This window comes from Rhea pennata, chromosome 16 (assembly GCF_028389875.1).
Source record: "Rhea pennata isolate bPtePen1 chromosome 16, bPtePen1.pri, whole genome shotgun sequence".
In the NCBI taxonomy this organism is placed as follows: domain Eukaryota; kingdom Metazoa; phylum Chordata; class Aves; order Rheiformes; family Rheidae; genus Rhea; species Rhea pennata.
Window position 1 is genome coordinate 10,097,343 of NC_084678.1, and position 12,841 is coordinate 10,110,183.

At 42.4% G+C, this 12,841-nt stretch overlaps 1 protein-coding gene across 2 annotated transcripts in view; it reads right to left on the minus strand.

Moving 5' to 3' along the window:
* Window positions 1-12,841, minus strand: part of NFATC2 (nuclear factor of activated T cells 2) — a 97,177-nt gene that overhangs the window by 28,096 nt on the left and 56,240 nt on the right. For both annotated transcript variants that reach the window (XM_062589282.1, XM_062589281.1), the window contains exons 7-9: window positions 7,441-7,496; window positions 6,372-6,498; window positions 4,085-4,780 (exon numbers count right to left, since the gene is read on the minus strand). In XM_062589282.1, coding sequence (XP_062445266.1) covers window positions 4,085-4,780; window positions 6,372-6,498; window positions 7,441-7,496 — 879 coding nt within the window. The remainder of the gene's footprint in view (window positions 1-4,084; window positions 4,781-6,371; window positions 6,499-7,440; window positions 7,497-12,841) is intronic.

Sequence of the window (12,841 nt, forward strand, 5' to 3'; positions counted from 1 at the left end):
TCTGATTAACCACTGCACATGCATCTGCTTTGTTTTTCTCCTCCCCATTAAAGATTACTCAGGCACCAAAAATACTTTGGAGACGCTGTCTCAGATGCACTGTTTTGAGTGTCAGATGTGGTTAGATAATTACCATTTGAATAATGACATGACATGACATGACAGCTGAACCTGAAGAAGAACTAAATCTTAGTCAGGCAGATTGATAACAGTCAAAGCAACAGATACATGCCCATGTATTTGTTTAGGACAAGAGCCTAACACCACACTTCACACTGAATCTCTGTAACACACTCTAGATCTTGTCAAATCTGATTGCTACACACTTTATTACATTTGTCCTCCTATTGCTCTTGTCATATGATCCTACTATCTCTGTGTTGCAGATGGGGAACTCGCATACAGCAGCAGAGTGGCTTCCCCAAGGTTACGCAGGAAGCCTGTGGCTTTGTAGCACGATCCATGCTCCAGGAGATCCATGGGACAGATTAGTGCCCTAATCCCTCAGCCATCCTCTCTCTGGATCCTGATCCTATAAAAGTCAACTATATATTCCCATCAGGTTCAGTGGGTTTCAGATGGTGCCGCAAAGGTTTGTCTGCCAATTTCTTGTGAATAGGCTGTTCTCCTAGGGAGGCTTCTTTACACTGTTTGATATAAAAAAAGCCACGGTATTTTTGTCAGAGAAAAGACCGCCATGCTGTTTACACCTTCTACCACCCCTACATTCAATAGGTCAGCATAGGTTTATGAAAGGAAGAGAGACCCAAATCCAAATCCAAATCTGTGGAGATGTACGGACATATGTGAGGAATGTCTGACCTCAGTCCGTATCCCTTACAACTATATTTTTAAATCCCACCTCTACCACTTGATAACTAAAGTCTTCTTTCCTGTAACCATATGATCATGTGTAAGAGGTTTGTCAATTCTGTCCATGAGAGAAAAGAAATTGAGAAGTTGGAAGTGAGCTGTGGTCTGCTTGCATGGGCACCTCTTGCCCTGAGAAAGCACAGAAAAGATGAGAAAAGCAAGGCAAATAGCTCCTTCCAGCAAAGCAAATGACAGATTTCTGTATCTGTAGTGCAGTCACAGATGAGCTAAAGATATCTTCAGCATGTCTCTTAAGTTTTTTATGGATGTTTATGAATGGTACCAGTTGTGTAGCTACTGCACCCAGAGGTCTCTGCAAATGGCAAAACTCCTCTGAGAGTTTTGAGATAGGTAAACACTTCAGCCATCACCTGCTTTAAAGTCCATGCTGTTTTGGCTACACTGCTGGTGCTATGAAACCTAGAGAGCTCAAAAGGTTGTGAGCTGTGGTCATGCCTTTGACTGTAATCCTTCTGTGGAGGTGGAATAGACTGGACTCTTTACAAGGCAGGAGGTAAGGAGAGATTAGGTATGCTGCATCTCCTGTATAATGTGCCCCATGGAACAGCGAAGGCTCTGAGCAAAGAACAAACCATGACCTCAGAAAAAAGGCCAAAAACTTCTTCTAGAATAGAGAAGAAGATAGCTAGTGAAGGGTCCTGCCAGGAGTGGCAGCAGGAGACTGGAAGAATCAAAGAGAAGTAGTAGCTGTGTTACCTGTAAGACATACTTTGATCACTTCCCGGAGAGCTCAAAGACTGGGGCACAGTGAACCCTCTCAGGGAGGCACTAGCTCAGGAAAAGAGGAAGTGATGGAGCAGGGCTTGTCCAGAGTCACACAAGAGATTCATGGCAGAGCCCAGAATAGCCGCAACGTCCAGAACATCAAGGCTGTCTTTAAACTATGGAGGCAGAGGACAGGAGTTGGCGAGAGGAGGTCACAAGTGTAGAAAGGGAAGAAAGCTGGGCTGTCAGCAGAAATATAGAGAAAGAAGAACAGAGACAAGGGAGGAGGAAGAAGGGGGAGGGCGAGAAGAGAGAAGAAGCGAGAGACACCAAAACTGTTGCTGCCTGAGACTCTATCAGTGGCATTAGAAGATGCTTGTGCCAGACCTGACCGGTGAGCAATCACCTGAGCAACTACCCAGGAAAAATCACAGCAAGACTAATGGCTCATGTTATCTTAGAAGAGCTTTCTGGATAAAAGGGATTTGTGGGCAAAAGCCTCCATAATCCTTTTGGTTTGGTTTCTTTTAATACTATAAAGCACAAAAATAAACTTTCTAGTTAGAAAAAATACGGCTTTTGTTATGTTCTGAGTCACTTGTCCCCAGCAGCAAACAAAGTGGCTTTTCAGTTCCAGTCCTGAACATTTTAGAATCAAATGTTTCACAAAGGCCCTAAAGTAAATCACAATTCTCCCCAGTCAGACTTCTTAATCATGTAAACTTTCTGAAGCCCCCCAAAAGACTGCATGTGACCAGACTCACCTTGCCTGAGTGGGCTGTTATGACTGATAAATTAACCTCTAGTTTCAAATCAATTCAGGATGATCTGGTCAGCCAAGCAGAACCTGGGAATTTCATTTCTAACTTGCTGCTATTCTGTCCCGACCGCACAGAGGTGAAACGTCTCCCTTGCAAGGTGTGCTGTAGTTAGATATTGCTGGCCTGATTCAAAATCCAGTGAAATCAATTTTGCAATCCATTTTTGGAGTTCATATAACTGTACTTGCACTCATGTCTAAAGTGTGTCTGCTTAAACTTCAAATTCCCTTCTTCTGTTTTATTTCTGTTACAGTGTTTGTACCAAGTATTTCTAGAAATGTGGAAGAATCTCTCAGCTTCTCATAATAAAAGTGCCTTAAAACCTAGTGTTCAGCTTTGTTACCAGAATATTATCTTGCTTTGTTATCGTGTTACATTCCCTGAATGGAGAATGGTTTTTAGTTTATTTCAGATCCTGCAAAATCTCCTAAATCAAAATCACTATTAAATCCCAATTCAACATTAGCAACATTCCCTCTTCAGACAGTAAGTAATAAAAAGTTCTCCAGATTTTCCTGTTACCGCAGCAAAGCTATATCAACCACATTTCAAACACAGACTAGGAGGGAAAATGCTCCAGACCCTACTCTCCCCGCAAAAGCAGCAATGAAGACTGCACACAATACGGCTGCAGAGCACTCGCTAACTGAGGCTAAGAAAATAAAACTATTTCACAACTCTAGGTTATTAATTGCAGGAAAAAAATCACAAACTACTGGGTACTGAACCACTTAAACACGCAAACTCTGAACATTCACAGTATTAAATCATGCATGCAACTGCCTAGATTGTGAAGGTAAGACCACTGAAAATATGCAAAAATCAGGTCCACATTTCATACGTAAGAACACCCTGTATTTGCAGCAACGTATCCAGCAACCTCACTCTGCTCCCACTAAAGCCAGCGTAGGTTTCACCACTGACTTTCATGACTGCAGCAACCAGCTGCAAGTATTAACTTTGCATTGATTCCCTCTTGCAAGGAACAGTACTACTACTTCAATAGAAGAACCAATCAACCAGTTTGCCAATAGCTGCCTACCTAAGAATAAGCAGGATATGATCAAAGAAAGCTTTACTCTAACTTGTATTCACTCCTAAAGGCTAAATCTGCTGGGCTCACAACAAAGAAACAGCATTGTTTTACTTATCAATGTCCTACTGTTCATCTAGAACATCTGCAAAAGTTTTGCCTGCAGCACTACCCCATTCATTACAGGCCTTGATAGACTGTTCAATGGGCTTTTTTTTGTACAAAATGTACAAAAGCGTTTTACAAAGTGGACTTTGCCCTGATATGAATAATAAAAAAAATAATTAAAAAGTGCATTTTGTTTCAGTTTCTCCATTTTCCAAACTAACGTTTGGCAAACAGAAACAAAATGGCAACATCTTAAAATGTGACAGCTCCCTCCATGTCATGAAGCAAGAGAGAGGCTTTCTGCAGAACACTGTCTTTTTTGCCCTGTTGCCAAACTGCATTGCCATCTACCAAAAATGCAATTGATGAAACAATAAAATGCAGAATTTCATGAGCAACAGACCCACCTCCATCCAAAAAGGAGGCCACGTTGTTTTTGTGCACAACAGGTAGTATTTATAAGATGTAAACTTCTCTCCTCCCTCCAATAAGCCAACCCATACAAGAAAAGAGTGGTGCTTACCATCATCCAGATATGCTTGGTCCAGATTCTGTTCCTGTTTAATAGTAACTCCAGCTGGTAACACTTCTTTCTGGTCGTTAACTGGTGGTCCATTTTTTGCTGCTCGCTGGCCTGAGGCTGTCTGCTGCTGAATCACACTAGGATACGGACTTGGACTTAACCTTTGTGCTTGACTGACTTGGGGCTGGCTGGATCTCGCAACGTTGGATGTAAAATTTTCACAGCACATGATGTGCTGAAATTCTTGGTGACTTCCACATCTCAGCTGCTGGTTAGTTGGAGAATAGTGGATCACAGGAGAAGATTGCTGGTTGCTTGGAGAATGATGGAGCACCGCCGAAGTTTGGCCTGGGGAACCAGCGTGCACCAGCACTGACCTATGGGCATCTGAAATAGCGACCGGTGTAGCCATCAAACTGGACTGCTGGTAGCCCAGTTGGCTAGGGCTAAGGCTCTTGCTTCTTTGGTATATTACAGCGGCTGGATTCTGCTGATGGTATCGAGAATCGGGAGAAGAAAGGCCTGAGCGCAACTGCTGGCAGGGGGCCATAGTGGCCACAAGACAGGAAGGGGACTCGGTGACCATTGTGTGCTGTGAATAGTAAGGCTGTGTTACTGTTCCCAGACCACTGTGTACTGTATTGCAGATTAAGGCTGGATCATAGTCATCAATGGGCTCTGTTTTGATTGATGGTACTAGAATAAAGCATGCAAAGGACATTATTCGTAACAAGCTGCTGAGAAACAGCGAGATTTTCCTTGAAGTAATAAGAGATTTAAGTAGGTTACAAAGTTTGCATGTGGGAGCTCTTATCTCACAGGTGTTGGGTTTAATAAAGCATGTAATTGCAATCTCTCCTCTCTCCTGAAAGCACTGTCCATTAAGATGGACATGACCAATACCCCATAATTTAACCACACATTTCTGAAAATTTAAAAATTCATTATTTTAACTCATTTTAATTCATTTAAGGGCCGCTCTAGCTGGAACATAAGCAAAAGCAGCCAAGAGGTAAGTGCAATATTTCCATCTCAAAAGAAGGCTGAATAAATAGAATTCCTATGCAATACAGAACTCCTCACTTTTCAGTCAAATCTTTAATTAGTAACCAAGGGGAGAGCTGAAGTTAACTGAAGCTACCTGAAGCTTTAGGGCTTCTCTTTTAGCCCCCTTGCTGCATTAACTCCCTCAATACTGACAGCTGAAGACCTTTCTGACACCAGCATTTAAAAGAACACAACTGCTAGTTTAGTAAAAGGTGTGTGAATCCTGGTGTGGATAAACAATGGTCCTCTGCGGACGAATACTGACATTTCTAACGCTTGTTTCTGTTCCTTCCCCAAAACTCAGTACAGAGATACCACACTGTGGAAACCATATAATGGTCATGAAACAGGGTTATTTTTTGAAAGTATACGGTTTCCCTCTCTGAAGCAGTCTATTTGAAAGCTCATATTGAAATAATACCATATTTCTCAATATTATTCCACAGCTCAACAATGTAGCAACTATACGATTAACGTGTGATGAAACAGTGATGCCCTACATGAATCATAAATTCAGGGAGAATGAGCAGAGAATTTTAGGCTAGAAGGGACTGAAATAAGAACCAGTATGAATGTTTGCCCATCCTTGGAAAGCAGTGGAATTAAGACATCGTTTTGAAGCTTGCAAAAAATACGGTACTGTTATTTTGTGCTTTCTGGTTTTTGCAAGCACAATACTCCGATTTTCTCACAATATTTTTCTCCCAGACAAAGCAGAGAAATTCTGGGAATCTCATTAGTAATCCTGTTGCGTTTATTGTGAGATTGCTCATCAATTCCCAAGAGGAAGAACATCAGAAAAGCACTCATGTTTTTCTCAACCAGCCTCATTCTGAAGAATGTACATTGCTCTTCTTCCTCCTTACCAAGCCCCTGTTTTTTTCCCAGATCTGATGTTATCTTACTGTGGTACATGTCAACTAAGGAAGGCAGCGCTCATTGTTTTCACAGGGTCATATCGTCGCAGAGTGAGTCTGCTCCCACTGAAGTTGTTGGCAAACTCCCATCAGCTGAATGGGACAGGATCAGTCCCATGCCAGGACATCTGGCCCTTGGATTTATGGGAAATTCCTAAATCATATGCATCCTTTAAACAAACAGTTGCTGAGTGCTTAGCTGCATGTCTAAATTAAATTAGCAAAATTTAGATCTCCAGATAATGGCAAGAAAACAGAATGGCAGAGAATAAAATCTTGCTCATGAGAAATAAGTGACAACTTGCTCTGTCCTTGGGAATTACCTGGGTGGTAGGTAAAATGCTGGGGTTGGCTTCTTTTTCTTTTCCCATTGATGACATAGAAATTCACCTTCACAGGTGTGCGGATGTGCTTGTTACGGTATTCTGGTATTTCTACAAAAAGCATGCTCTGAAACAACAAAAGGCAAAAAATATCTAATTAGTAACTGAAGCTAGCAGCAGATCCTTAGGTACATCTCTTCTGTTACACATTCAGGGAGAAAGTAAAGGAAATCTTCCTATCCATCCTAAAAAGAAGGGTACGTGAAGAAGGAAAAAAGGGCGAATGGAGCAGAACTTGAAAATTTCTGCTATGAGAAATTTCTGGTATTTCTGAGTATCCTCTGTAGTATTGATGCTGTCCTGAACTTGAAGAGGGAAGTCTCAGCTACAAATAAAATACACAGAATGGTCATAAAGGCTGCAGCAGCACTTTTAACTATACTGGGCTTGATAAACTTGTATGTGTTGCAGAAATTCCTCTGCTTTTGTTACAATAAACTTGATTACGCTATAGGCTTATTACTTATACACAGCCGGATTCCCCTTCCTTGGAAATTAGCAGCAAGTGTCTTGTTCTCTTCCGCAAGAGCAGGCTTGGCCCATGGCAATGCAAGTACTAGCTCCTAAAAGGCACTGAACAACTACAGTAGGGTCCCATTAAGCAAAGTGAACAAAGAAAGAGGCTCATTCCCTTGAAAGATCAATGTTAATTTTAAATAATATAGCACAAATCCTGTCCTGCAAAGTACAGAGCACCCAAGACTTCCACACAAGCAAGAGGAAGCCAGACCAGCCAGCATCCTGCAGAGGGCTTTCAAAACTGGGCTGATACAATAGAGTCCTCTGCAAGAACTCAAAATCTAGCAGTTGTTCAATTTGCTGAGGGTTACTGCTATATGAATAGTTTCTTTTTGCAACACATTTACTGCTGAAGCATTTGACATTTGCTCATCACAGCAAGTTGTGTTGCTCTTTCTGCTTTGGAGACACTCTTCAAAAACTACCCCTTGAATACAAGCTGCTGTCCCAGATGCTCAAGGAGAGGACATCCAGCATTTTGCATACTTACAGGCTGGCTCTTATCTTTATCCACTGTTGCCTCCATTTCCCAGATCTGCTGCCCATCTGAAAGAATATCACAGTATTAACTTCATTGCATTTTTTTAAATCACAAAACTTGACTTTTTTTTTAAAAAAAAAGACAAAGTAAGGACGTCAGGTTAGCAAAGCTCTCAAAACTGATTTAATTTTAAGGATCTTCCCAGTCCTAAACAAAAGTAAGACCATTTAATTTTAACACATCACTGAACACTTCTCTGGGCAGGAAAAGGCTTACATACATATTAAAATTAAATGTATATGAAGAAAATTGCTGAACTGAGGAAATAAATATTCAGCACAGGTGCAACATCTGCTTTTTGCCAAACTTGACTGGAGCCTTGGTGGGGGGCACAAGAAGGTCAGACAACTCGTTTATGATCACATTGGTCAGCAGCTCGGCAAACCTTCCACTGTTTTAACCTAAGACCACAAAGCTCCCTGCTAGTGTGGCAAGTGGCAGAGGGAGTGAGGAGGTGGAGGGACTAGCTAAAAAATGAATTTGATGATGGACTGAGGATTGCAGCATGCAACCTGCGCCACTTTGGCTTCATTTTTAGAAGTGCCGCCCAGCGAAGCTGGCAGATCAGCTCAATACTCATGGGAGTTTAGGTTTTTCTAGAAGTAGTTCACAGCGACAAATTATTACCTTAATTGGGATGCTGGCTGTACAAGGTGCTCGATTTCTCTGTTACGCATGCATTCTTACTTCTTACAGCCATTTCTCATATATGCAAAATGAAGCCTAGACACATGCTATCTAGTAATGCATCTCCTCTGATCAGGGAACAAACCCTCCACCTCTGACGGTGGACACGCACCTTCGCGCGGCCACCACTCCAGTTGCCACCCTGTGCCACAGGCATCCAGTCCTGGCTTCAGGCACTGTAACAGGCTAAATATTCACTCTAGCAGTAGCTCATCACATGTGCAACGGTTTTTGTCTTGGACCCACTGGAAGTCTTTCTGCTCTTGATTATATCCATGCAGCTCATCTCAATTCTGAGCTACATAAAGTTGTATTTATAGAGTAAAATAAAATTTGATCTCTTCCTATGGAATATCATCAAAGTAATGCAGTGCTGTAACAGTACCTTAGTAGTGGCAGAATATCTGCACACAGACTGGGTGCTTCATCTGGCTACAAAATATTTCTTAAATTCACTGTCACCCACCCTTCACAGAAATACCTTTTAGCAATGCTTTCCTCCCCCCTCCCTTTTTTTTAAAGATTTTAGTCTCTACCCCTTCGATAATATCGTGCTGAAACTTTTGACCAAGTAATTTTCTGAAGAAAAATAGTGATGGAAAAAAAATTGCTTCGTACCTTTTAGACTGACTTTAGTCTGACTTTAAAATGAATAGGGGACACGTATCCAAAATAAGTGACGTGACATGAAATACTGTAGCCACAAGCCTGCTGTTTGTTTTAGAGCAGGGGAGGAATCTCCTGGGCTGCATTTCTACTGGTAGGTTCCCCAGCCTGCGTGCCCAGGTTTGGCACTAGGGAGGTGAAAGTCTCATAAAAAAAAAAACCTTCTTCTCACAGAACTTTTTATTTTTCCCAATTCTTGGAAATTCCGCAAGAGCTGCTTTTGTCCCCTGTTATTTAAGCACTTCTACTTCTGGCAAAACGGGAAACGAAAGCACATTTTAAATGCATTTTGCATTTTCATGCCGGTTTTGTGCCCGGCTCCAGGCGGAGGTGCCCGGCTCCGCAGCCAGCATCGCCCCGCGGGGGGCTCGGACCTGTCCGCAGCGGCGAGGAAGGCCGGGGAGGCAGCGCCAGCCGACCGCCGCGCGCTGCGCTCCCGCCGGCACGGCACCCAGCAGCCCGCCCGCGCGCCGCGGCGCAGGGCACCGCGCGCGGGAGGACCGGGGGGGTCCCTGTCCGGGCAGGCTTCGCGAAGCGCAACCGTCGTATTAAGAGACCTCTCACACCTCAAAAAACCCCAAGCTAGAGACGTTTTTATAGCCCGCTGAAGGAAAGAGGACGCAACAAAACATGTCACGAAATAAAAGCTCGGAGAGAGACACGCATCAGGATCCGCCCAAGCAGTGCAATATGAAGATGTCCTGACAGCAAGGACAGCCAAGCGGGAATATTTGACACTGTTTTTCCTCCAGGCAGAATGTTTTCATCTTTGTTCCTGTACTGCTTAAATTCAAACAGTCTGTGCTGATCTAACAGCATTAACTTCACATAGAAGGTAGAAATCAAAAGGATTCGCCCATCCAAAACACATAAAATAAAGGAGAAATGGGCCTCAGAGTCATCTGCCGTGTTCAGGAGGCCTGTGAAGCATATGCAGCCACGATTACAGTTGATTTGATTTAGTAACTGAGCCACTGAAAAAGCACTAAAAGCTAATGAGGCCCACCATAAAAATCAAATGATGCTTAGGCTGAGTCCAAAGTCTGTGGGGATTAGGAGTAAGAATGAGAATAACCCCAATCAAACACGAAATACATGTATTTGGGGTTATCGTTCTAATGATGATAGATGCTTCTGTTTGGATATACTCCTGCTCACGGTAGCTAAACAGGTTTCTAACAGATCTGTCAGCAGTGGCAATTCCTGGTCTTTAAGCACCAAAGTGCTGCTGAATATAACCATTCTGCAGCTCACTCACTGACATTTACGCTTAAACATCATGATGTGGCTCCATCTGTCTCACTGCTTCACTTTAATAGTTGTGAATGTACAAACTTTAATTTGAGACGATCAATATTTGCTCTTGCTTTAACCCCTCTGGATACACACAGTACAGTGAGCTTTTGGCAGAAGGATGAAGGAGGTCATGAATAAAATGAAAAATAAAACTGCGTTCATAAATAACTCTCTACTTTAATCTATTATTTTTGCTGGAAATGACAAGAAATCTCGTAATTACGCACACTCAGAGAGCTAACCAAAAGCAGGAAGAATATATTAAAAAGTCATGCAAGGTCCCTCCAAAGGTCCCTCCAAAGGTCCCAAGTCATGGGGAAATTTTGAACAGAGAAAACTTCCACAAAACCATCAACTTAGCACATTTATCCTCTTTAATCATGCATAAATAAGAATTTTTAGAATTCAATGAAGTGATTGTTTGAAGAAAGTCATCAGTCAAGATGTGATTTTCATTGTAAAGATGGATGTGCTAGAAATAATAATGCTTAGACAACGGCAGGACCTAGGATGCCTAAACGCCATGGATGCGCCACGTTTGGGGCAGGAGACCGTGCTACGTGACCTGCTGAGGTTCCTGCCAGCCTTAATTACCCTCTTACTCTGTCTTGCCACAAATGGGACAAACCGCCGCTAGCCTCCCTGCTTGCAAACCAAGACGACTAAGCCCCAGCTTGACTGATAATTTAATCTAAAATCTACAAATAGCTGTTTATTGCATAAATTAAACCCGCTTCAACAGAGACGTAAAGAAAATGGCAAAACAGCAAGAGCATCGTTTTTGCTGAACTATTATAAGAGTGCAAGCATGAAGATGAAGAAATAGTGCGTGATGCAAGTTGCAAGTGGTACCTGGCCTGTCCAGGGAGCTGCACTCACTGGCCAGCACCACCACAAAGGTGGTCCCACGACATGCATGGCTTACGCGGGAGCGCGTTGTCAAATCCATGAAAAGAGCAGTGGTTCCACTAAAGATGATAAAATATTTCTGGATTTAGAACCCTGACGTCTTACCAGCCATAGCTGCCTCCTGCAATATTTTTACTGTTGTAGCTCCCTGCTCATTTAATGGTTTGTCTTAGTTGGCAAGTCTTTAACACCACAGGTCAGTGAAATGTTCAGGAAATGGAGATTTTTGTGCTGCTTCAGGGTTATGAGACTTAGCATTAAGCCCTGATGAGAGATCTGATTGTGTCAGCACTCTTTGGAGGAATGAATGAGTTGTTGGAAGAAAGTAATTCTACCCTTTCTAACCCAAACTGTGATCATACCAACAGTCTTGCTTCAAACTTTGGGGAAAATCAAAATGTCAGGCTGCATTAGGAACATTTTGGGTGATTCTCTGCAGTCTCTTACAGGACTTTTTTAAGTAGCCAATTAAAGGTTTTCTTGAACTGGTTACAGCCTTTACACACTATTCACGATCCCTTACTCATGACTTTGGGGTCAGTAACTAGCAGAGAAACAAACTTACTGCTTTATTTGAACAAGCATGACTGATGAACTGAGGGGTTCAAGAAATTTTCTTTGCAGGTCTCTCCAGCTGAAGACTAAGTGTACTATTGTGCTGATTCTGTAGGTGATTCTGTGCCCGTGTGCGATTTTACGCTTGAAAATGTATATTGCTTTTCAGTCAAGCATTACACAAATTACTTAATGAACAACCTGTTGCCTTCTTCCCAGGCAGCAAACCATGCTAGTTCCCCAAAGAAACCGAGCCCAGTAGCTGGTAGGGCAGCTGCTCTCACTAAACATTTCTGCAGAGTTCCCTTTGGGTTTGGCTATGAATTGTCCCTGTTCACTGCGTTTCTTAGAAGGTCTTCCAAAAAAACACACAGATTATTTCTGTCAGCCTTTATCAGTAGAAGATAGGCATCCCTGGAAAACAGTAAAGGTTTCTTAAGCCACTCCAAGAGCAAGGCAAATAAAAGTGAACACTTCCTAGCAGAACAGACAGCACTTCAAGACGTGGAAACCTTGCAGGCAGTGCAAAACTTGCAGAAAGTCTCTGCTGCTCTTTTAGGGGACAAATACTGATTTCAGCTGAGAAGGTTATTCTGCTTCATGCCAGCATATGGTGCTCAGAATCTGTTCCCAAGCAGTTGTCTCCTTACAAGCTTTTACTCTGGGATAATTTTCAAACTTTAGAGCAAACACAGCACGAATGAATTTACTCCTCACAGAAGAAGAGCTATAGAATTTTTCACTGAGCTTCATTTCCACACATTTCTTTCTCTTTCTGAACCAAGACTGCCCACTGCAGTTAATTAAGCTCTGTTTATGGTGAGCAGAAGCCAGTGCCTTCATTTCACTGGAATATGAGTTTGAGTCACCCAGGCCAAAGATACAAGTCAAGGTCTAAGAGGTAAAAGGCCAACAGATTAGTCATCCGCCATCCAGCCCAGCCCCAAATCTGACATTTTGCACAGTGAGAACAAGTCTAGAGGAGATTTCCCCCCATCTATTGTTGAGGAATTCAATAACAAAACATAGATACAGTAGCTGAGTAGTGAAGCAGCAGGCGCAGCCTGTCATTCCAAGGCTCTTCCAAATAATTCCCTATGCCAATTCATCAAAATAGATTTGTTTCTTCTTTTTTTAAGACTGTATGTGTGTGTGAATGTGTGTGTGTGTGCATGCATGTGTGTATAAATTATTAAACAAAAGCTCCACTCAAAATAAAACCACTGGGAACCTCCAT